Below are 25,730 nucleotides of genomic sequence, written 5' to 3'. Positions count from 1 at the left end.
CTCCGTTTGGACCACCGACAGTCAATTAAGAAATTTGATTAAAGTGCATTGAGCTAGTACCAAATGGTACATTAGCCATTTATATATAAATGGTTTCCTTTGATTTAAATGATGTAGCAAGAATCATTCTTCTTCTTCTCTGCTTTCTTTGCGCACTAAGGCGCGACACTAGGGTTTAAAAGAAATCAATTCGTTTCCCAATTCCGACTCAAATTGCTTCAGTAATCCACTAGTATTCTAGGTAATAACCTTAAATTTGAATTCGGTTATTTATAATTTGGATTAAATTTGAGTTTTAAATGCTTATTGTATCGAATCAATCGAATTCAAATCAATTCGTCGTTTAAATTGCGAAATGGAATAGTATGGACTGTTGTTTAGTGTTTGGAGCTGAAAAGGCACATCATGATAGGTCAGAGTGGCCCGCGGGATGAATCTCGGGGCTGTGCGGACGGCATAGCAGTTGTGCGCATGAACAATCATGATGTGCGACCGCACAACGACGCCAAAGGGGATGGGAGTGGTAGCTCCAAATCCCGTAGCAAGCCTAAAACCACTATAAAGTTTCCGCGAATTAAATATATTATTTTATATAAAACATTTTCAGAATACCTTTTTAAACTTTACTATTATAAACATCAAAATATTTTTATTGCTTTCTGAAAACCTTCGCGAATCATTCTTATAGACTAGGGTTTTACCGAGCGACATCTCATGGCTAGCACTGCCCTGTCTCTAATCAATAATCGTAACCAAATCCACTTATGGCAATTAGTTAAAGAAATCAAACGGTTAAAACATGGTCTTTATAAACAAATAATATATATACTTTTATATCAATCAGAGTTGCCCATTTAAATGTACCGTTTGAATTTAAATCTCCCATTACATACAGACATCTACCGACTACTGCAGCTCTGCGAAGAAAACATTTCTTGACATACTCTTTCATTATCATAGACTTCCGGAATAAGGAAAGGAAGTTCGTCCTTTAAAACGCTTTGACCTGAAAGAAAGACTGTGAGGGGTCAGTATATGGGAATATACTGAGTGAGTTCATACATTTACTAATAAGTATTTTATATATCATAAAACAATGCAATAACGTTCGAACCTCATGCAGCCAAGTATAGGATCCGACTGAAACCCTAATCCTCAAACATATTAATCGTCTATCATACAACCCAATCATTAATATCAAGTTGTGACTCCAACTCACTGGTGGGTCCAACCCACTAGATACGGGGACTCCAGGTTACACCGTAACCGAGTGCTCACTCGTATCGAAATCATATATCAAATCTCAAATTTCATAATCATAATCAACTCACAGCTGTGTTAAATCAAAACTGGTGATCACGCAGTCCTATTGCCGCTAAATAGGTAGCACGTTCCTATCGGATCAATACTGGTTTCAAATCAAGTGTATGCGCAGTTCATATAAAAATTTCGCATATAAAACATGCAATTCAAACATAAAGCAATATAAAATAATTGCTTAATTAAATACTTTAAAAGCAAATCGTATAAACTCACAGTGACCGGTTATCCAAAAATACTCTGGTGCTCAGAAACGTCTAACTTCCCGAGCTCCTGGTCCAGCGGCTTCTTGCCTCGCCGGATCTAAAATTATTTTAAAATGATTGACTCACATCAGAATCCTATTATAAAATTGACTCTAGATTCGAGACACGACACATTACTCTATCGATTATCGTGCTTCTCACGTGTATCCCGATAAATGATATCTAATTCGTTTACAGTTCAAAATATCCCTTTTAAATCAAATCTCTTTTAACCTCGTTAGGTTAACGTATTAACTTAATCGATATTTAATTGATTTCAATCTCGTTACGCAACACGGAACAAGGTCTCAAAACAATATGATAGGACGAAAGGATCCAGGTGCACGTTCGCACATTGGGGTGCACGATCATGCACGTCATGCTGGTGCACGTTCGTGCACCACACATAGGTGCACGTTCGTGCACCATTGATGGTGCATGTTCCTGCACCTCGTGTGCACGATCGTTCACTTTCGTTCACGATCCCTGGAATCGTTTTCCGGGGCGTTCCGACGTGCTATTAGCATAAAAATGCTCCAAACTCATCCAAAACGCTTATTCTAAGCTTTAAACGCTATAAACCAATCTCGAAACCATTAAAACGATTATATCGTTCCGTGGCCTAAAACTTTAACTCGATATAACTTTAAATTCATCCATCCAAACAATAAAACGTCAAGCTTACCGTGATTCGCCGTCGAGATACGATCAATTCGAGCTATAGAACGTCGGAAACGGACGAGAAACAGAGATCGAGCGGCGGAACCGTAATGAAACGGCGAGAGAAATGAAAAGAGAGTCTGATGATGGTGCTGGACAATTCCTTCACTTTGAAGGTTATATATATATATTTGGCTAATATTCTATTTCAATCCTTCATCTCTTTATCTTAAACCAATTCTCTTTTAAACTTTCTATTTTAACTTAACGATTATTTATTTACTTTAACTCAATTACGTACGTATTATTTATACCCAAATAAATAATACGACTCTAAAATTATTGTTTTCCATCAATAATCTTTTAATCGTTATTCTCGGGCTTAATTGGCTAATTTACATTTTAGTCCTTAACATTTTCCAAAATTACAATTTAGTCCAAAACGCATCCGCGTCCAAATTTTAAACAGTCTCCGATTGACTCGAGACTTTTACCACAAATACTATAGAATATTTTGCGGACCTTGTCGAAATAATTATTATCTCGGGATTTATATTTTATTTTATATTAGTTCTCTAAGTTATTTCTTTAATTCCTGTTAAGCCGTTTAATAGATATTATTCTTTATTACCGATATAATTAAATTAAATCTTTCTTAATTTAATTTATCGGAATTCACGACACGTGGCACGACCTAATTATTCTAATATATTTGGGGTATTACATTCACCCCCCCTTAAAATAAATTCGTCCTCAAATTTAAAATTTAGCTACGTATTTAGGGTAAACTAGTACGAATATTTCTACTTTACATCTTCTTCTGTTATTCACGCGCACATTCCTACGGACTGACGTTTACAAAGAACTCTACCATAGGTATCTTCTTTATTCGCAGCTTTCATACTTGCATACCGACAACCTTTACTAGTTTTTCTTCATATGATATCTCTTCAGTCACCTTTACCACTTGTAGTTGAATCATTCGAGAAGGATTAGACACATCTTTCTCAGAATAAACTTGTCCTTAGTTGGTCATTTTAATGAATCTTTCGATAACGAAGTTGTGTCCAAATGTTGTTGCCACCACTGCATTGTACGCTTACTTCCTTTTCCATATACTTGACGTTGTTTGGATACGACTATCACTTATCTTTTTGGCGTACCGCGGTCGTTCTTTTACTAGAATTACAAAAAAAAAAATCTTGTTCTTTATTCTCTTATTACTTTACTCGCAGGTTTCAGCACTTAATCTCTTTTGGATACTACAAATTGTCGTCCTTTTAACCTCTCATGTTCTTTGAACTTCTGTGTTTTGTTGTTTCTTAACGGCTTACTACTTACTTGCATGTAGCAGGGTTTCTTGCTTGTATTACTTAAATTACTTTTCCAAAGTAATTATCTAGCATCTAACTCTACTAATCTTACTCTTGTATTCATCATCTTGTGGTTATTTATCTTCTTATGATGTATAATTTCACTCTAGTTGATTGTAGAGTGAAGAGATACTTTGTTCTTATTTCTGATTGATACTCTGCTTGGTTAGTTTATTGACTTCATGATCTTGTATCATAAGTCAAATCTCTTTTGAACGTTTGTCTTTATTGTGTTCTCCGTATGTGTTTTCCTAAACTTGTATCGTCTAAATTCATATTTCATTTTCACGCTTCATGGTCTCTTAATCTTTTAAAGTTGAATGCACTCTTAGTATCACTTGATATGTGTAGCATTTGCCTTCATTTGAGATTCTATTTCAAATTTCCAACTTTGCATATTAGTTTGGTAGCCTATTCTTGTCAATAGCTACAAGAATTCTCCGTGTTACTTTAATCTACCTCTCGAGGTATTGTGGTTCTTTCATATTCTTTCAACAGTTTCCTATCTTAGTGACTTATTGTCTTCATTAGACATTCCTTAGCTAATGATACTTTATTTTAGTCCAATCTTGTAGATTCCCGAACAATTCTGATTCGATTCTTCATTAGCTTTTTAGTTCTAAGAAGATACTAGACTTAATTAGTCAATCTAACTATCCAATTCTCTATCATTTTCGACAAATACTTTGCCTCTTCTTCATTACACGTCTCTGGTTAAAACCATTCGCCTCATGTTGATTTATGAATCAGTCGATAGCTTACGCTTGAAATCATATAAATGACGTTTATAAATTTCTATAATAACTCTGTGTTTCCTTATTGTACTTTCCCTTGTACTCGAAATCTCTATAAATACTTTTATTTACAATTCATTCTTATTACAACTCATTACTTTCTTTCATATTCCTTAATTTCATTCAATAATACTATTTCTTTTGTAGTTTTTTGTAATTTCTTCCACATACTCTTTTATCGTTGTTCTCGCATTCCGCTCTTCGCTATTACATTTCCAATCATTAATAAAAAATCTTAGCCGTTACTCCCTCTAGATCACTTTAACATCCAATACATTACTATTCACTTATACTCATGGGATGCATCCATCACTGACATTCGTTATGCCAATGAAACTAATTTCAATCTCCTATGTTCACATTCCTCTAAAACTTTTCAATTCTTCGAGTCAAATCCATGTAGAATCTTATACTCGACCTTCATAACACTTTTTTGTATCTTATCCTCATGCTTGTCACTTGTCTATTTAATCGTCTTGATTCGTCTTAGATGTCTTGCGAGGTATCTTGGATCCTAGACAACAATCGTTGTCATTCGAGTGTTTGATCTCACTCCATCTATCTCTTAAAAATTGAGATGCCAATCATTATCGTTCCACGTATCCTTTCTTTTCGTCCTAAGTACTTATAAATCGTTAATAAGCTTTTAGCCAAGCTTCCAAAATGATTTATGTCATTATTTGCTATTCTATTCTTGTAATACCCCAAAATATTTTAAGATAATTACGTCGTGCCACGTGTCGTGATTTCCGATAAATTAAATTAAGAAGAATTTAATTTAATTATATCGGGAAATTTGAATAAATTTTAATAAGTTAAATAGCGGGATTTGGGGATTTAAGTTTGAAAATTTATATAAAATAATTTATAAATCCCGTAAGGAATTTTATTTCGCCAAAGTCCGCGAAATAATTTATAGTATTTATGGTAAAAGTTTCAAGTCAATCGGAGACTGTTTAAAATTTGGACGCGAATAGGTTTTGGACTGAATTGAAACTTTTGAAAAGTTTCAAGGACCAAAGTGTAAATTGACCATTATATATTAAAAACCCTTCAGATGAAGGATCCAGACCTTCATCTTCATCTTTCATTTCTCTCGTTCCGTTCATCGTCGTTTCCGTCGCTCGATTCCGTTTCTCGTCCATTTTCGACGTTTAATAGCTCGAATTGATCGTATTCACGAGGCGAATCACGGTAAGCTTGACGTTTTACCGTTTCGTTGATTATATTTTGAGTTATATCGATTCAAAGTTTTATGCCACGAAACGATTTTATCGTTTTATTGATTATTGGACTCGATTATAGCGTTTAGAGTTTAGAATTAGTGTTTTTGGCACGTTTACGCTTCGTTTGGATGTCGGATCGTTGAAAGCATGTCGGAATCGGGTCCGGGGTTGAAAAACCCATACTGTGCGTAGCACAGCTTAGCTGTGCGAACGCACAGCACCCTGTGCGTTCGCACAGGTGCTGTGCGAACGCACAGCAAGACTGTGCGATCGCACAGTCTGAACAGACTGTGCGAACGCATAGTGGGACGTGCTCTCGCACAGCAGTTCGCCCGGCCGATTTATTTTCAAATCTTACCCCGTTTCGCGTAAGATTGTCGGAATCGATTAGTTATCGATTAACTTGAATAGTTAACCTAATGAGTTTAAACATGAATGGATTTTGAAGTGGTATACGATCCGTAAACGAGCTTGATATCGTTTATCGGAATATACGTGAGAAGCACGACGATTAATGAAGAAAAACGTATTGAATCTCGAGTCTAGAGTCAATCTTAGAATAGGATTCTGATGTGAGTCAAATGTTTTGAAATTTGTTTTAGATCCAGCAAGGCAAGAAGGAGCTGGACCAGGAGTTCGGGAAGCTTGACGTTCTAAAGCCCCGACGTATTTTTGGATAAGCGTTTTCTGTGAGTTTATACGATTTGCTTTTAAAGTATTTAAGCAATTATTTTATATTGCTTTGTGTTTGAATTTCATGTTTGGTATGCGAATTCTTTTTATGAATTGCATATGTTTGATTTGAAACCAGTATTGATCCGATGGAACGTGCTACCTATTGGGCGACAATAGGACTGTGTGATCACCAGTTTTGATATGACTCAGCTGGGAGCTGATGATGAATATGAAATTTACGATTGGGTTATGATTTAGATACGCAGAGTGAACTCGGCTACGGTGTAGCCTGGAAGTCCCCGTATCTAGTGGCTGGGCCACCAGCGAGTTGGACTCGCAATTGATATTTATGATTGGATTGATAGATTGATTATTAGTATGTTTGAGGATTAAGGTTTCAATCGGATCTTATACTTGGCCGCATATGATTGATTGCGATTTTACGTTTTATTTGAATACTTATTAGTAAATGTATGAACTCACTCAGTATATCCCAATATACTGACCCCTCACAGATTTCCTTTCAGGATAAAGACGCTTTGAAGCAACGGACTTCTATCCTACTTCCAGAAGTCTGTATTTTTGAGTATGTAAAGAAACAGTACTTTACTCTTAGAGCTGCAGTAGATAAGTTTTTTTGTGAGTCAGCTGTAATATATAGTTTTCTGTAAATATTACTCTAACGTTTTAAAGTTTTAAACATTTTACGCTTGCTGCGTTATTTATATGTGGTGACTGCCAGAGGATATGTGTGCCTGGCATGTGTGCTTCTGCATGACACGTGTTTGCTTATGTCATGCATGACGTTTACATTTATAATTGCGAAAAATTATTTTACGTTTTTAGGCTTGCTACGGGTTTCGGAGCAACCACTCCCATTCCCTAGCGCCGGTCTCGGCCCTGAGATTGGGTCGTGACAATTCTGGATACAGTTAATGCATCTCTTAACTTTAAAACTACCTGATGTCGAACTCATCGTTTCGCCTGGTTGTACGATGCCCTGTTTTTAGTTTCAACTAGTATACCTTGAACTTCGATCAATGCCTTTGAATTACGATTTCACTTTTGGTATTCTGATCTTAACTATTCATTCTCCTTCTTTAACTCGTTCGTTATATATCTTTCGATCTACTTGCTCATTTATATCCAATGGATGATATTTCTATACACGTATACCTAATCCATCGTAATATTCTTCATTCATTGACACTTCTTGTATCAAACCTTAGGATATTTTTGTCTTTATTGACTATATAGCTTTCTTTCTCTTTTTTCTCCTATCATAGTTTAACTCCCTCTTTATACATCGCTTTCTTGCTTTCTTCGTTTATCATAACATCCTTGTCCAGGCATCTTCGTTCGTAGCATATTAGGTATCCTAAGTGTTAACTTACTTCGATCTATTCGCCAGTCCTAAAATATGGAACTCATAATTCGTATATGACTGGTATAATCTTCGTCATGAAACGTGTGCCATCCTTTCACATGTAGCATTCATGTCTTCCTTTGAAAGTTGTTATCAAGCTTGCATAGCTATCGTACAATACTCTTCGCGTTTCATCCTTCTTACCCTCATCTCGTGACCTAATACTTCGTGTACATGTCCTTATTCTTCAATTTGTTGGTCAGAATGCCCAACCGCACAGCTCTTTACACGGATTTCTAACTCCTTAACATAGTTCACGCAATCACATATACAATCCATCCTTTAACTTTATTAATCTTATATGTCATCCCATCCACATTTGCTACATATCTTACATCTTTACTTCTTATACTTTCATAGTATGTTGGCTAGGTTAGTTACTTTCAGCCGTATAAGTCTCCTACAAATAATCTTATGAAGCTGTCGCTTAGTTCTCCGTTCGACGATCGCAACAGTCAACTCCTAGTCAACCTTCTTATGAATATTGTACTTCCAATATTAAGCTGATCCGACGGTTCAATCAAAAGATATGTTGGTTTAACAATCTTCTGATATTGCGTAAAACTTGCGTCATCCATGCATAGAGAGATTATCTTCTATCTCTAAGGTTTAAGCTATAGATCGATTACCATATTCAACTTTCACTTTTCTCACTTCTATCGTCATACCATATAGAGTTCTAATCACTTCGTTCAAAGATAGTGACATCTTAGTTCACTGATCAATAGATTATACTTAACCCTTCAGGCGTACCTTATCTTTCTATATTATAATAGATCTTAGGCTTACGAATACTTTCGTGTCTTCCGAAGGTATAACTTCTCGTTCGCACCCTTGTACGCGTTCACTACGCCCTCGAGGATTGCTTGTAAGTAGATCTCGAACATTTCCCCTTCGTTACAGAGTTCTAGTCTAGGTCTACTCACATTAAAACAATTATGGTTGCAACCATTTCGAAATCTTTGAAATCCAAAGAAACTAATTCTTTTACAAAATTTGTGTTTAAATTCTTTTAAGCTTTAGTATAATTGTGCACTAGGGTGATGACGTCTCTCATCCCCAAAGAGTTGCCATAACTTACCTTTCATCTAAACATAATGCATATGATGCATGTCCTACTAATGTATGGATTCATTCATTTAATGTGTATGTAGTGATGCACTTCTATTCATGTCATGGAAATAGTACATTTCTATATTGAATCTAGGCACAATTATACTTTCAAGATTATTAAAATAGTCAATCTTTGTAAATCACGAATCTTTCACCTTGTAAGTTCTCTAAACCTTAAACTCTGTAACTCGGGAAATTCTTCAGTACTTCTGAATCTACGCCTTGTTATCTATCATCTCTTAGCGCTTATCTCGCGTGACTTTGATGGTATCTTTACACCATACAATGCTCACTACGTCAGCCTCGTCATCACGTCGTACAGTGTCAACTATCCACCTTGTACGTGATCATACTCAACGATCATAAAATATATCGATCATTCTTACATAAGCAGAATACTTTCGTACAAGTATATCGTCTAACAATCCTATCAATCATACTAATAGACTCAGATCGTAGGGAGGAGAATAAAAATCTTAAGATCAAACGAAAACTGATCAAGACATGATTCGAATCCCTATGTGTTGCAGTAGTTCCTACGTAGACTCACACCAAGAACAGTGGTATCCTGGATCAACTGCTCTGATACCACAATTGTCATGACCCAAATTATTGAGTCAAGACCGGCGCTAGGGAATGGGAGTGGTAGCTCCAAATCCCGTAGCAAGCCTAAAACCACTATAAATTTTTCGCGAATTAAATATATTATTTTATATAAAACATTTTCAGAAAACCTTTTTAAACTTTACTATTATAAACATCAAAATATCTTTATTGCTTTCTGAAAACCTTCGCGAATCATTCTTTTAGACTAGGGTCTTACCGAGCGACATCTCATGTCTAGCACTGCCCTGTCTCCAATCAATAATCGTAACCAAATCCACTTATGGCAATTGGTTAAAGAAATCAAACGGTTAAAACATGATCTTTATAAACAAATAATATATATATACTTATATCAATCAGAGTTTCCCATTTAAATGTACCGTTTGAATTTAAATCTCCCATTACATACAGACATCTACCGACTACTGCAGCTCTACAAAGAAAACGTTTCTTGACATACTCTTTCATTATCATAGACTTCCGGAATAAGGAAAGGAAGTCCGTCCTTTAAAACGCTTTGACTTGAAAGAAAGACTGTGAAGGGTCAGTATATGAGAATATACTGAGTGAGTTCATACATTTACTAATAAGTATTTTATAAATCATAAAACAATGCAATAATGTTCGAACCTCATGCAGCCAAGTATAGGATCCGACTGAAACCCTAATCCTCAAACATATTAATCGTCTATCATACAACCCAATCATTAATATCAAGTTGTGAGTCCAACTCACTGGTGGGTCCAACCCACTAGATACGGGGACTCCAGGATACACCGTAACCGAGTGCTCACTCGTATCGAAATCATATAACAAATCTCAAATTTCATAATCATAATCAACTCACAGCTGTGTCAAATAAAATCTGGTGATCACATAGTCCTATTGCCGCTCAATAGGTAGCACGTTCCTATCAGATCAATACTGGTTTCAAATCAAGCGTATGCGCTATTCGTATAAAAATTTCGCATATAAAACATGCAATTCAAACATAAAGCAATATAAAATAATTGCTCAAATATATACTTTAAAAGCAAATCGTATAAACTCACAGTGACCGGTTATCCAAAAATACTCTGGTGCTCAGAAACGTCTACCTTCCCGAGCTCCTGGTCCAGCGGCTTCTTGCCTCGCCGGGTCTAAAATTATTTTAAAATTATTGACTCACGTCAGAATCCTATTCTAAGATTGACTCTAGATTCGAGACACGACACATTACTCTATCTATTATCGTGCTTCTCACGTGTATCCCGATAAACGATATCTAATTCGTTTATAGTTCAAAATATCTCTTTTAAATCAAATATCTTTTAACCATGTTAGGTTAACATATTAACTTAATCGATATTCAATTGATTTCAGTCTCGATACGCAAACACGGAACAGGGTCTCAAAATAATACGATAGGACGAAAGGATCCAGGTGCACGTTTGCGCATTGGGGTGCACGATCGTGCACGTCCTGCTGGTGCATGTTCGTGCACCTTGGTGCACGGTCGTGCACCACACATAGGTGCACGTTCGTGCACCATTGATGGTGCACGTTCGTGCACATCGTGTGCACGATCGTGCACTTTTGTGGACGATCCCCGTAATCGTATTCTGGGGCGTTCCGACGTGCTATTAGCGTAAAAACGCTCCAAACTCATCCAAAACGCTTATTCTAAGCTTTAAACGGTATAAACCAATCTCAAAACTATTAAAACGATTATATCGTTCCGTGGCCTAAAACTTTAATTCGATATAACTTTAAATTCATCCATCCAAACAATAAAACGTCAAGCTTACCGCGATTCGCCGTCGAGATACGATCAATTCGAGCTATTGAACGTCGGAAACGGACGAGAAACGGAGATCGAGCGGCGGAACCGTAATGAAACGGCGAGAGAAATGAAAAGAGAGTCTGATGATGGTGCTGGACAATTCCGTCACTTTGAAGGTTATATATATATTTGGCTAATATTCTATTTCAATCCTTCATCTCTTTATCTTAAACCAATTCTCTTTTAAACTTTCTATTTTAACTTAACAATTATTTATTTACTTTAACTCAATTACGTACGTATTATTTATACCCAAATAAATAATACGACTCCAAAATTATTATTTTCCATCAATTATCTTTTAATCGTTATTCTCGGGCTTAATTGGCTAATTTACATTTTGGTCCTTAACCTTTTCCAAAATTACAATTTAGTCCAAAACGCATCCGCGTCCAAATTTTAAACAATCTCCGATTGACTCAAGACTTTTACCACAAATACTATAGAATATTTCGCGGACCTTGTCGAAATAATTATTATCTTGGGATTTATATTTTATTTTTTATTAATTCTCTAAGTTATTTCTTTAATTCCCGCTAAGCCGTTTAATAGATATTATTCTTTATTCCTGATATAATTAAATTAAATCCTTCTTAATTTAATTTATCGGAATTCACGACACGTGACACGACCTAATTATTCTAAAATATTTGGGGTATTACACGTTCGACCTTCGTTAAATCAAACTCTGAAAAGTGAACCAGAACGTTTAAAAGGATTAAACATATATATAGTAAAAGGTGTATGGTTTAATAAAACAATGAGACGTTTTAATGAAACCATACATTAATCAATTGATTAATGTAAAAGGACCATGAGTTGTACACAGAACAATATTCGAGTTTGAATGAGATGTCCTAAGTTAGGATTAGTTCAAACATTTTAAGTTATGTTTTGTTTATCGAGTTTAGACTTAGGAAGTCTATGCTTAAAATGTGAGTAACATTCTAATTGTGTATAGATACGACGAGTTTCAGACTGTCAAGTCAAGACACCTGGGTGTTTGACTAGTGGGCTATCAGGAGCATACATTTTGAGGGATATCTGTTCTATGAGTTTACGGTTTACTTCTATGTATTAATATTGAAAGTTCTTTATTATATTATTATAATAAATGTATCGCATATTATATAATATTATATATTTTGATTATTATACTGTTATTTTGTATAGTAGTATGAAAACTAGTATAAAAATCCGAGGAAACGAGCTACCTATTGGGTGCCAATAGGAATATGTGATCATCGGTATTAGTATGAGTTTTATGTGTCTATGTCTTGTGATTCATATGGGTATAAATTGGACATCATTTGTTTGATACATGGTAACTCGGTAAAAGCTCTCGGGACTGGGATCTCGGTAGGAGTGAAATTCTCGGGACTTGTATCCAGTGAGTAACTTGGTAGAGATTCTGGGAACTCGCAACTTGGATTTAAGAAATAGTATCAGTAACTCGGTGGAAATTCTCGAGGTTGTGCCACATGGTATTGGTAACTCGGTTGATATTATCAGGACCATTTCTCTAGGATTAATTTTGATTTGATTCGATATGGTTTGATATGAGTCTAGTGTGTAACCTGTGGCTTAGGGTTTCGATCGGATTGGATATTTGGCTATGTATTATGAACAGTTTTGATATATGCGATCTTATTTTATTGAATATGCATTAGTAAAGTGAACTCACTCAGAATGACCTCCAAATGTTTTTCTCTTTTAGGTTATCGGGTTACGAGGTCAGGCTCCATAATAATTTCGGAAGTCTTCATTTGTATCACTAGTGCTGCAAGTAGTTGGGTATCAGAAAGTTTGTCTTTTGTTTTTAGTAGTTCAACTTATTTTTATAAAGGCCTAATTATTTAAAAAAAACCCCACCTTTTAATATTTTTTCGTTTATACCATGACCTAGGAAAAAGTTCATTTGTACCCTATTTTTGATTTTTCGTTTTCAACTGTACTCTGAAATACTAAATTGATCTCATTTCATATATAAAAAAGACTAAAATAGTCCTCTAAACTTAACTATTATTCTAATAAGACATCAATTATATTAATTGTTCAAAAATACATTCTTTTCCAAAAAAAAATTAAATTAATAATAAATATTAAATTTATATAAAAAATTATTTTTTTTTTAAAATATTTCCGGACTCTTCCTCAAAGGAGGAGCACGAGCTGCTTCTTCCTCCATGGAAAGAGGAGCAGCTCAGCTCCTCCTCCATGGAGATAGGAGAAGAGATCTGCTTCTCTCCCCCATGGGGGAGAGGAGCAGATCTACTCCTTCCTCCATGGGGGGAGAGGAGCAGATCATGGGGGGAAGGAGCAGCTCGCTCCTTCCTCCCGTGAAGGAAGGAGCTGCTCCTCCTCCCTCCATGGGAGGAGGAGCATCAAAACGATAAAAAAATTAAAATAAATTAATTGGGTTCGATAAATCGTAGGAGTACGATGGTACGCCGAAAATATTTTTTTAAATAATTTATTTGTTATTAAAATATTTAAAAATAATAAATTAGAAGATTTATTTGAACATTTTTAAAGTTGGAGGACTTATTTGTATTTTTTAAAATAAGAATAAATATGGTGGAACCCTTTTATTTAGTTGTTATTAACATTTTTATCCTTAAAAAATTTATATAATCAATTGTACCCTTTTTCGGGTAGAGATGAAAATGAAAAATTAAAAAAAAGGTACAAATGAACTTTTTCCTAGGTCATGGTATAAACGAAAAAAATATTACAAGGTGGGTTTTTTTTAAGTAATTAGGCCTTTTATAAACTCTGTTATGAACTAATGTATATGATATATGTTTGAAAAGTTGTGCGTTTATCTAAAATGCCTTTACCAGTTGATTAAAATTACACTGTTAATATGTTTTAGCATTTTAGCATCGTATTAGAACCAGAGCATGTACGTTATATGAGATTGATGTTTGAGCTCTGGTTTCTAAAACACAACTATGGTTTTACGACCGCATTTTAATAAAGGTTTTAATGTGTTGCTGCAACGCAGTTGCTAAGATTTTTTTGATTTTCAAAAGCAAATAAATTGTAAAGGTTATTAGGCTTGCTATGGGTTTCGGAGCAACAACTCCCATTCCCTAGCGCCGGTCTAGACTCGAGATTTTGGGTTAAATTCGGGTAGTGACATAAACTCCGTATAGACATGAATGATTTGAAGTTTTAAGAAGAAAATTTAAATAATAAAAATTCCATAACAGAAATGGAATTGGGTTGAAAAGATAGATAAGAGAAAGTGGCTAAAAGTACACTTTAGCCCAAAATTGGAAAATAAGCTTTTAATTCCCGAAAAATAGAAATTAAATATATTATTCACGGGAATTAGTATTGATAAGAATAATATCGATAAAAGGATTATCGATAATTATTAAAATGAAATTTGGACGAAAAAGTTGGAAAAAGTGCAAGTTAGCTCAAAATTGGAATTTGAGCGTTTTTGACTAAAATTGCCAAAACAAATCATCGGAAAGTGAAAGTTAGATATATGAAGATAATATTATTTATCTGGAAATAAATAATACGGAATTTATCAGACCTAAAAGATTTAGCGTTCAACGGACTAAATTAGACGAAAGAAAAGTTACGGATTGCGAAGTAAGGAGGTGGCAAACTTAAGGATCAAAGAGGGATTTTTGCCATAAATATAAAAACAAAGAAATTAAGTTTAAATCAGCCAAGAACACATTTCTCTGGCTGAAATAAGAAGAAACCCGTATGTGTTCTTCCCCAAATACATTAAACCTTCAAATTGCCATATCTTTCTCGTTTCTCAACAGAATTGAGCGATTCTCGCGGCTACGGAACGAGGAAAGGATCCTCTTAAATTAAGGTAAGGATGAGTGATTTTGGTTAGGTTTCAGCTGAATTATTTCGGTTTTGGTGATTTAATATGTGTTTTCTGTGATTGATGTAACTAAGGTGATTGAGCTTGAAATAGATGATTAGGATGGTGAATTTGATGGCTAGGGTCTTCGGCTTTGATCATCAAGGTGATCTCTTGATTTTCTGAAATTGGTCATATATAGAATGATGAATTTAAGTGATAATTGAATAGGTGTTTAAGCAATTACATGTAGCTTAGTGATGATTGGTATTAGCTTGTATGAATGATGTTATGTTTGATAAATTTTGGAATGAATTGATGATGATAGGCTCGGCCGTGATTAAGGCTATGAGTATAAGGTTCCATTGATGATTGTAAGCTTGCCATGGAGTTATTAGAGCTGAATGTTAGTGAGTTTATATATTGAACATGGTTTGAAGATGTTGCAGTATATGTGCAGCAGAACAGCCATGTCGTGGAGACAATATCTCGAGCTATGGAGTTCCAAATTAAGTTCCGTTTGTTGGTACCCAAACGTAAGAGTGTCTTCTAAATATGTCTAGGGTTAATGTTTTGTGGATTCGGCCTCTAAGTGTCCCAAATAGATCAGAAAATTACGACACGCGTAACAATTCTGATTTTCTGAACAGCCCAAGTTAATAAGTTAAGGGCTAGTTTCCGACACCTTCGGGTGCTAGTATTAGTCTGAGACCTAAACAAAACTTGTAGAGGAAATTCTGAACTTTAAGAATGTCAGTTTCGTTTAGAGGTCGGACTATAACATAATGTTGTATACTATATGAATATTACTTGAACGCATCATAAATGTGTATTGTTTGGATTGTTGGATTGGGTTGCATTTGTTCGGATGGTATCGATTTGGATTGGATGGTTTTGGATTGAATTGTTTGGATTGTTTGTATACGGATTGGATTGGTTGTTTTGTATATGGGTTGATTTGTATTGTTTGGATTGGATTGTTTGTATTGGCTTGAATTGATTGGACTGGTTTGTGTCGTTTGAATACGACTTAATTCCTTTGAAATGATTTGTCTTGCATTGTATTGTTTATATTGCTTTATGCTTATATTTCAATAATTATTGAGAATTGATAATAGTCGTTGGTTGCCTAAAATGACGATTTGGGCCAACGACGTGAGAATGAGTTATTGGTTATCTAAAAGGCAATTTGGGCCAATAACATAATGTTGGTTGCCTATAAGGCGATTTGGAACATCATTATGATAATTCAGTTATTGGTTGCCGAAAAGGCAATTTGGGCCAATAACATAATTTTGGTTACCTATTAGGCGATTAGGGCCAATATTGTGATAATTCAGTAATTGGTTGCCTAAAAGGCGATTTGTGCCAATAACGTAATGTTGGTTGCCTATAAGGTGATTTGGGCCAACATTGTGATAATTCATTTATTGGTTGCCTAAATGGCGATTCAGGCCAATAACAGTATGTTGGTTGCTTAAAAGGCGATTTGTGCCAACATGTAAATTACATATATAATTGTATATCCTTATAAAATCTTGATTTTGATTGGAATTATTCCCGAGAATTGTGTTTGTATAGGGAAGATCTGTTATCCCAAGATCTGTGTGGTGGGGGGATCCTAGACTTTGTGTTTGGGGGATTTATCCCATAATTTGTGATGGATCGGAAAGGAAATACCTCTGTAAGCCTAGGTTAATACCTAGAGCGATATAAGTCAAAGATTAAGACTTGTTTGAATTTCCTATTTGCCATTTGAATTGTTTGAAAGTATATGTGTATGAAAAGTTTGTATTTGCACAAAATGGTTTTAAAAAGGTGATGCTATTTTGATAATAGAGTGAGTAACGTGTAACTCACTTAGCATAAAGCTGATTCCCCCACAGTGTTTGTTTTCAGGTACATAGACTTTGGACTTTTCTAGAAGTCCATTCTTTGATCGGAAGTCAATCTTGAAGTATACAGTCCCGACTTTCGTACTTGCTGCAGTAGTATTTTGTCTGATCATAGTTGTGGTCTAGTATAGTATTTTCATATGATGTCTTTGTAGTTATATATGCTTTGTACACGGAAGGTAAATACCCGTGATGATATGGTTTTGAACACTAGTATGTTTCGGGCAAGTACGTAAAAGATACGGAAACAGGAAGCCCAAGTATTTTGTATCAAGAACTTACTAGTGTATAAATATGTGTGTGTAAATGCTTCCGCTTATATGGTCAATGTATGATTGATGTTTTGCAAAAAAGTTTTAGTGAATATTAGGCTTGCTACGGGATATGGAATAACCATTCCCATTCCATAGCGCCGGTCGCGGCTCGTGATTTCAGGTCGTGACAGTATCAGTAAGCGTTAATATGTTGGATACTGAAGTAATTCAAGGTAAGCAACGTCTAAATATGGTCATAGACAATTGGAGACAGCTCGTATAAAGGATGTTCCATCCTAACTTGCGGTTACTCAGAGAGGTATCGCTATCCACATACATGTAATATCTTTTAGAACCACTATTAACTCCATATACTCTGAATAAAAATCTTAAACTCCCACTCTTGTACACTTTCATTGTTCCTTCGTGAATCACTAGCAGCTTGATCTCGAAAATTTTACTTTCCTTACAAATTTCTTGTCTAGATATACTTGCACATTAAATAAAGAGCAAATTACTATGAGGCTCCTCATATTTTATATAATTCACACTTTAGTCCCTCTTGTTTGAAAATAAAACAAATGGTCCATCTCTTTTGTTTCTATCAACGATTTAGTCCTTCCGTTTATTTTCGGTGTTAGTCAACAAAATCAATAAAATTATATGGTCCCCCACTTTTATTTATTTCCAACAATTTTGTCCCTCACTTTTATTTTTGTAAATGATTTATCCCTCTGGTTTGAAAATTAATTTACTCCTAAGTCCTTTTACTTCGTTGACTAACACCAAAAATGGACGGAGGGACTAAACAGTTGATGAAAACAAAAGTGAGGGGCCATATCGTTCATTTTTTAAACAGAAAGAACTAAAGTGTGAATTATATCAAATGTGGGGGGTCTCATAGTAATTTTCTCTAATATAAATCGATTTGAAAACATTTTAATTGTCTTTGAAATTCAAAGAAATGACTTACTACAAAATTCATATTCAATCCCTTTAAACATTAGTATAACTGTACAGCAGGGTGATGACGTCTCTCATCCCCAAAGAGTTGCCACAAATCATCTTTTTGTCTGGACAGAATGCACATGATGCATGTCCTACTAATACATGTGTTCATTTATCATTCTTTCCGTTAATTATGTATGTAGTGATGTAGTTATATTTATGTCGTGGCAATCATACATAATTATATCAGGTCTAGGCACAATTATGTTTTCAAAATCGTTTAAACAAATAACCTTAATAAGTTATAAACTTTTAGTTTATAAGTTCTCAAGACCGTAAACTCTCTAACTAGTAAGTTCTTCCACTTTTCTGAATCCATGCTTTTCCATCAATCATCCTTGCCACTACCATCGAATGACTCCGGCAGTATCTTCACGTTATACATTGCAGAATACATAAGCCTTGTTATTGATTCGTATAAATGGTAATCGTTTATCTCGCACGCACTAATACACATATATCGTAGACTTGTATCCCAAACAGGTTGGCTGGAAAAGTTAGAAAACAAAAGAATACGTGCAAAAGACATGACTCAAATCCTATGTGTTGCAGTATTTTCTAGGTACTCAAACCACATAACGCATAATGTATATAACAATGGCCTAGGATTCAAAACCATTGCCCTGATACTAACTTTGTCATGACCAAAATCTATGAGTCGAGACCGGCGCAAGGGAATGTGAGTGGTAGGGCATTACCATACCACCGGGCGAGAGAGCGCCTCCGATGGTGGGCAGCATCCTTGCCGCTTGTCTAACAACAAGTCTCTTCTTTAACAAAAATTGACCTACTTCGTAAATTCTCGTTAAAGAGGGCGAAAACTGTAGACACCTAATTTTCGAACAGGTAAAGAGTGATAAGGAACTGAAGCGTCCAATGATGATTTCCAGAGAAATCCATTCGGGGGACGAGCTTTGGATTTGCTTGCTGGAATCTAAGCAGGCACAGTATGTGCACAATTGTGAACTTGGAGGATTAAAACGTAATTAGGTGTAAATAGCCCATACAAATCCAAAGAAATTGTAATATAAGTATAGAAATTGGACTAATTGCAATATCTTAATAGTTTATGTGTTAATTTGAAAGTTTGACAGACTGAAATTGACCATGACCAAACTTATAGGGCCAATGGAACCTTTTGTTAACACTTACGGGCACAAAAATACACTTTTAACACTCTTTTACCTAGCTAGCAAGTCTAAATCCGAATTTAATTAAAAAAATAGTGTTTCTAGCTGATAACGCAGCACATCTAGTAGGGGCGAAGCAACCTCGCCAGTAACGAACATCACTAAGTCAAGCATTTCACCGACCGCGTAACAATGTCCGACCTTCTCGAAATCGTAGATCACATGACTTGGGGGGTCACCGGATCGATGGGCATTTCAAACATCATCCGAGACATTCGTGTCCGATAAGGTCGGACCAAGGATTTTATCCGGGCTCCGAGTCGTATTCAACTCAGACCCAAGCCGAGCTCCGAGTTCATAAACCCGAAAGATCGGACCATAAGACCCGAGCTTGGAGATATTCTCAAATACAAGAACCATGATAACTTGGTCCCCAAGTTATCTGAGCTTCAGGGTCTGACCGGGCTCCGAGGTCTTGCCCAGAAGCACACGCTCGTGTACCAGATCCTGGGACCACAGAAGATCTTCTGACAGGTACGTGAGGAATGTTCCCTCTGACACACCTAACAAACCGCACCTCTTGCAGGGATATTCTTCCACGTAGGCATAACTGAATTCTGGGACCACTGTGCTCACAGCCTGCCAGCAAGGCAGGTTTGTCCTTAAACCCTAACTATAAATAGAGGGTTTAAGGACAAACCCTAGGTAACTTCTTTTCTCTATTCTCAGAATTACTCTTTCTCTTCTTCTTCTTCCCCTACTTGAAATACTTACTTGAGCGTCGGAGTGAACGTCCGGTGACCCCCACCGGAGTTCCTTCTGACCTCTGTTCTGTTTGTGGTGTGCAGGCTGATAGAAGATCGGATTCCAGTTAGTGATTTATCACTTGGCGCCGTCTGTGGGAAACGTTTTGTATCCCCTGTTCTGCTCTTGTTCTTTTGACGTTGCTGATCAGATCTTGACAAGAAACAATGGCTGATGATCCTGTTTTGGACAGGGTAGACCCTCTGGGAACTACAGTTACCGACACTAACTTGGTTGGTGGAGTTTCTGCTAGTGGTCGGACCTCTGTGATCACTGGCTTAACTCCTTCGGCAAATGCTCAGGTTGGAGGATCCAGGGCCTCCGGCAGTGGAGCTGGTTTTGTGCCTTTGTATGGATTGGAAAACTATCATAGGGCAAACCCTTTTACTTCAGATGCAAGCCACACCAACTTATCCACCCCTGGAGCCACCGTGCCTCAGAGTTTCCTCCACAATACTTTGTCTCCCACTCAACTCAACTTCCCGGTAGACGCTACACTGGTGGCTACGGGAACAGGAACAACTTCTGGGCAAGATATACCTCCGGCGGTCTTACAAGCTCAAGAATATTTAGAATACATGGCTCGCCAACTGCATCAGGCCCAGCAGATGCATTTTGCAGTCATGTCCCAGTATTACCCAGGTTACCGCCCCACGGCAACCCCCGTGGCCCCTCCACCCCGAGCTGCTGAGTCTCGGGATGGTCGTCCTCCGAGAGAAGAAGGTCGGAACGATCACCCACGACCAAGACCTAGGGGTCCAACAGAGCATCAAGTGCCAAGAGGCGAAGACCACCGTGACACTAACCTGCCGAGAGACGAAGGTCGGCACGATCGCCCTCTGCCGAGAGACGAAGGTCGGCACGATCGCCCTCTGCCGAGAGACGAAGGTCGGCACGATCGCCCTCTGCCGAGAGACGAAGGTCGGCACGATCGCCCTCTGCCAAAAGACGAAGGTCGGCACGATCGCCCTCTGCCGAGAGACGAAGGTCGGCACGATCGCCCTCTGCCGAGAGACGAAGGTCGGCATGATCGCCTTTTTCCGAGAGACGAAGGTCAGAATGATCCTCCTCTTCCTCGTAGGGAGAGGGTGCAAGAAGAGAATCTACCATCGAGGACACAGCGCGGAGACGCTGGCTTGGGGAGGGGAGACCCAGACCCGGAGGCAGATCCTCTACGGACCGCGAGAGCAGGAGTTCCACCGGTCAGGAGAAACGGGGCGGAAAGTGTTCACATCTCGGGTGCAGCGTCACAGCATCAGAAAACTCTGTATGATGAAGTCACTCGTCTTGTCCAGGCTGAGCTGGATAAGCATAAAGGGCACAAGGCAGAATCTCGACCTTTCACTACCTGTGGCATTGCTAGCCCCTTGTCAAAGGCTATATGAGATGACCCATTTCCAGATAAGTTTAAATATCCGCCCATTGACAGATATAACGGTAAATCCGACCCGATGACTCATTTAAGTTGCTTTCAGGTTGCCATAGGAGTCCAAAGTGTCTCAGACGCCACGGTGTGCAAAGTGTTCCCTTCAACATTGAGTGATGCCGCGCAAAAATGGTACCAGAACCTCAAGGAGGGCTCTATTACTAGCTTCAGGGAGCTCGCTATGGCCTTCAAAACTCACTTTGCTCAGAGCATCGAGCGAAAGAAAAGATCCAGTGATCTGAAAAAATGTTTTCAAAAGCAGGGAGAAAGTTTGAAAGCTTACATTGCTCGGTTATATGCCGAGGCAATCATGATAGAAGATTTGAACGATGATACTTCCATTGATGCTATGAAAGATAACACCAGCATGCAAGTCTTCCGAGATAGCCTGATCACCAACCCGGTTGACACTTACACCGAATTGATGGACAGGGCTTGGAACTATATCAATCTTGACGAGGAAAGACAAAGGAAGGCTTATGGGATGGCTAGCCCGGTTCCCAGTAAAACGCAGAATGTTCAGGGATCTAGCCGCAGTCAAGATCGGTACCGACCTCTGAATGAGACTTCGGGGTACAGGGGTAACAAGCCGTTCAATGCTCAACCCAGTCCGCCTAGCACGGGGCCTGGTACGAAGCCGAGTTTCAGCATTGGGGGAGGAACTGAAGGATACGTCGACCGAGCAGGGGTACCGAGACAATATGTACCACTTAACACTCCAAGGGAGCAGATTCTGTCCTGGATCAAGCACAATAATGAAGAGATTCGTTATCCACCGAGGCTAGTAAAAGATGGAGACCGATCCAAGTTCTGTGATTTCCATGATGGCTATGGCCACGAAACAGAGGAATGTGGGCGTTTGCGGAGTGAGATAGACAAGCTAGTTTGCCAGGGACGATTACAACATTTTATTGTGGCCAAAGAGGGCCAAGACCGAGGAAATACGAGGGTCAACTCGGTCAGGTCGGAGCCCGGGGGGAGCAGGGAAGCCCAATCCCCATCAAAGAAAACACAAGTCACGGGAGTGATCAACACTATCTCAGGAGGAACTTTGGAATCCGAGTATGGTCGAAAACACAGAAAGAAAAAACAAAAGATGGTCATGTCGGTATCTACGGGGTCGCCATGGCCTAACATTGTTTTCGGGCCAGAGGATGCGAAAGGAGTAGAATTTCCTCATGAGGACGCTTTGATTGTATCTGCCATCATCGGATCAAAATGGGTAAAACGATTGCTGGTGGACGATGGTAGCTCGGTTAACTAGTTAACTCTGTCAGTCTTTTTGACGATGGGAGGATCCAAAACTGATCTTAAACCAGTAAACATTCCCCTCCTGGGGCTGGGAGGAGCTCCGGTCACCCCAGAAGGCATGGTCGAGCTAGACTTGGAGCTCGGTATCGAAATACCCCAGGAGGACGGAACAGAGGGTATCCTGGCGGAACCAACACAGAAGGTACGTTCACTTTTCATGATAGTTGACATGCCTCTAGCATATAATGGTATTCTTGGTAGACCTATGATGTATAGCACAGGTGCATTGACTAGTATTCGTTACCTGATGATGAAAATCCCAGTGGAAAACGAGGTCATAACTATTAGGGGAAATCAAACCCCATCTAGACAATGTTACATGGCAACTATGGACAGCACGGTGGAAACGATGAACATCGATACACCGGAGCTGCTCCTCAGAGAGAAAAAGGCTCAGAAACCCCGTGAAAACTTAGAAACGATTGAACTTACAGAGGGATCCGAGATGTGTGTAAAGCTGGGGGTAGATTGGCCAACCGAACACCGGGAAGCTATCATAGCTCGGATAAAACAGTATGTGGAGGAGTTTACCAACAAGCCAGAGGATATTGGGGGGGTAGACCCGAACATAATCTCGCACAAGTTAAACGTGGATGCTAAGTGCAAGCCGGTCAAGCAAAAGAAAAGAACTTTCTCTCTAGAGAAACAGATTGCTATTCGAGACGAGGTGGAGAAGCTTTTGAAAGCCGGGTTCATCAGGAAAGTGGACTATCCTGAGTGGCTGGCCAATGTGGTCTTGATCAAGAAGTCTAACGGTAGATGGAGGCTCTGTATAGATTTTACTGATCTAAACAATGCCTGCCCAAAAGACAGTTTCCCTCTGCCGAACATTGACCAACTGGTGGACGCAACGTGCGGATTTGTGGTCTATGCTTTCCTAGATGCCTCTCAGGGATATCACCAGATCCCGATGAACAAAGACGATGAAGAAAAGATAGCGTTCACCACGGATCTAGGGACATATTGCTACAAGAAGATGCCTTTTGGTTTGAAAAATGTTGGGGCAACCTATCAAAGACTCATGAATCATGTTTTCAAAGATCAACTGGGCAAGAACGTCGAGGTTTACGTAGATGATATAGTCGTGAAATCCAGAGGGATCGAGGATCACGCATGGGACCTGGCAGAAACTTTCGAAAAGCTGAAGGGTTTCAACCTCAAGCTGAACCCGGAGAAGTGTGTTTTTGCCGTCCGGTCTGGGAAATTTCTTGGGCACCTCATCTCGGAGAAAGGCATCGAGGCGAACCCGGAGAAAATCGAGGCAGTAATGAACATGAAAGCCCCAAGCTCGGTAAAAGAAGTGCAAAAGTTGAATGGAAGAGTCACGGCACTGGGTAGGTTCATGAGCTGTTCAGCCAAACGATGTTTGCCATTTTTCAAAATTCTGAAGAATACAAAGAATTTCAAGTGGACAGAGGAGTGTAATACAGCTTTTGAAGAGCTGAAGGTTTACCTCAGCACACCCCCAGTGCTAGGTAGACCCGAGCCAGGAGAAATCTTATACTTATATCTCTCGGTGAACGATGAGACAGCAGCGGCAGTCCTGGTGAAGGAAGATAAAGGTCTGCAAACCCCAGTTTACTATCTCAGCAGGGTCCTGAAAGGCCCGGAGGTCAGATATCCAAAAATTGAGAAATTTGCTTTGGCATTGAAAGTGGCGGCGGAAAAGCTAAGGAGATATTTCGAAGCTCACATCATCGTAGTACGGACGAACCAACCTCTGAGAAAGGCGTTGCAGAGGCCGGAAATGTTAGGACGGCTGGTCAGCTGGTCGGTCCAGTTGGGAGGATACCACATCCGGTATGAACCGAGACCAGCTCTGAAAGCACAAGTATTGGCAGATTTCATAGCCGAGACCACAGTGAGTGACCAACCTGAGGAGGCTGATGAACAACTTCTACTGTGGGTCTTAGAAGTCGATGGGGCATCAAATCTGGAAGGATCTGGGGCAGGCGTAGTCTTGAAAGGTCCTCACGGAGTCACACTCCGAAGCTCAGTGAAATTCGATTTCCCGGAATCTAACAATGCCGCGGAATACTAGGCTCTGTTGATCGGATTAAGAATGGTAAACGTGGTCAAAGCCGAGCATGTAACGATAAGGAGTGATTCTCAGTTGGTCGTTTGTCAAAGCCTGGGTACTTTCGAAGCGCGGGATCCAGAAATGAGAAGATACGTGGACAGAGTCAAGTTCTTCTTGAACAAGATTCAGGACCTCGGAGGAAAATGGGTGATAGAGCAAGTTCCCCGTTTGGAAAATCAAGAGGCTGACGTACTAGCCAAAGCAGCAACAGTGAACAAAAAGATACCGGGGGTCCATTTCTCTATTCAAAAGCATTCCAGCATCGACAACCACTAAACCATTTTTCTAACTCAGCCTTTAGAAAATTGGATGCAAGGCATAGCCCACTACCTGATGGACGGAACTCTGCCATAAAACAGAGACAAAGCATACAAAATCTTGCGACAAGCCCCGTACTACGCGTTCCTCGACGGGGTCTTACACAGGAAGTCATTCACCCACCCGTGGTCGAGATGCCTAACAGCAGAGGAAGGCGAGTATGTTCTGAGAGAAATACATGAAGGTATTTGTGGGGCACACATAACTCCTCGCATGTTGGCAAAGAAAGCAGTGTTGCAGGGATACTACTGGCCACTGATGGTCAGGCAGGCAGAGGAGATAGTAAAAAAGTGTGAGAACTGTCAGAGGCATCAGAACGTCCGACATGCTCCCACCATAGAGCAGTGTCCTATTACCAGTCCTTGGCCATTTGCAACATGGGGAATTGACATCCTGGGACCTTTCA

At 38.6% G+C, this 25,730-nt stretch overlaps 1 protein-coding gene across 1 annotated transcript; it reads left to right on the top strand.

Moving 5' to 3' along the window:
- Positions 1-21,640: 21,640 nt before the first annotated feature.
- LOC126681833 (uncharacterized) lies at positions 21,641-22,879 on the top strand. The gene is made up of 3 exons (XM_050377389.1): positions 21,641-21,906; positions 22,048-22,714; positions 22,769-22,879. The coding sequence occupies exons 1-3, from the start codon at positions 21,641-21,643 to the stop codon at positions 22,877-22,879; spliced, it is 1,044 nt and encodes a 347-aa protein (XP_050233346.1).
- Positions 22,880-25,730: the final 2,851 nt, after the last annotated feature.

The sequence above is a fragment of the Mercurialis annua genome, linkage group LG5 (assembly GCF_937616625.2).
Source record: "Mercurialis annua linkage group LG5, ddMerAnnu1.2, whole genome shotgun sequence".
NCBI classification, from domain to species: Eukaryota; Viridiplantae; Streptophyta; class Magnoliopsida; order Malpighiales; family Euphorbiaceae; genus Mercurialis; species Mercurialis annua.
Note: the sequence above shows the minus strand (reverse complement) of the source record. Positions and strands in the feature narration are given on the sequence as shown.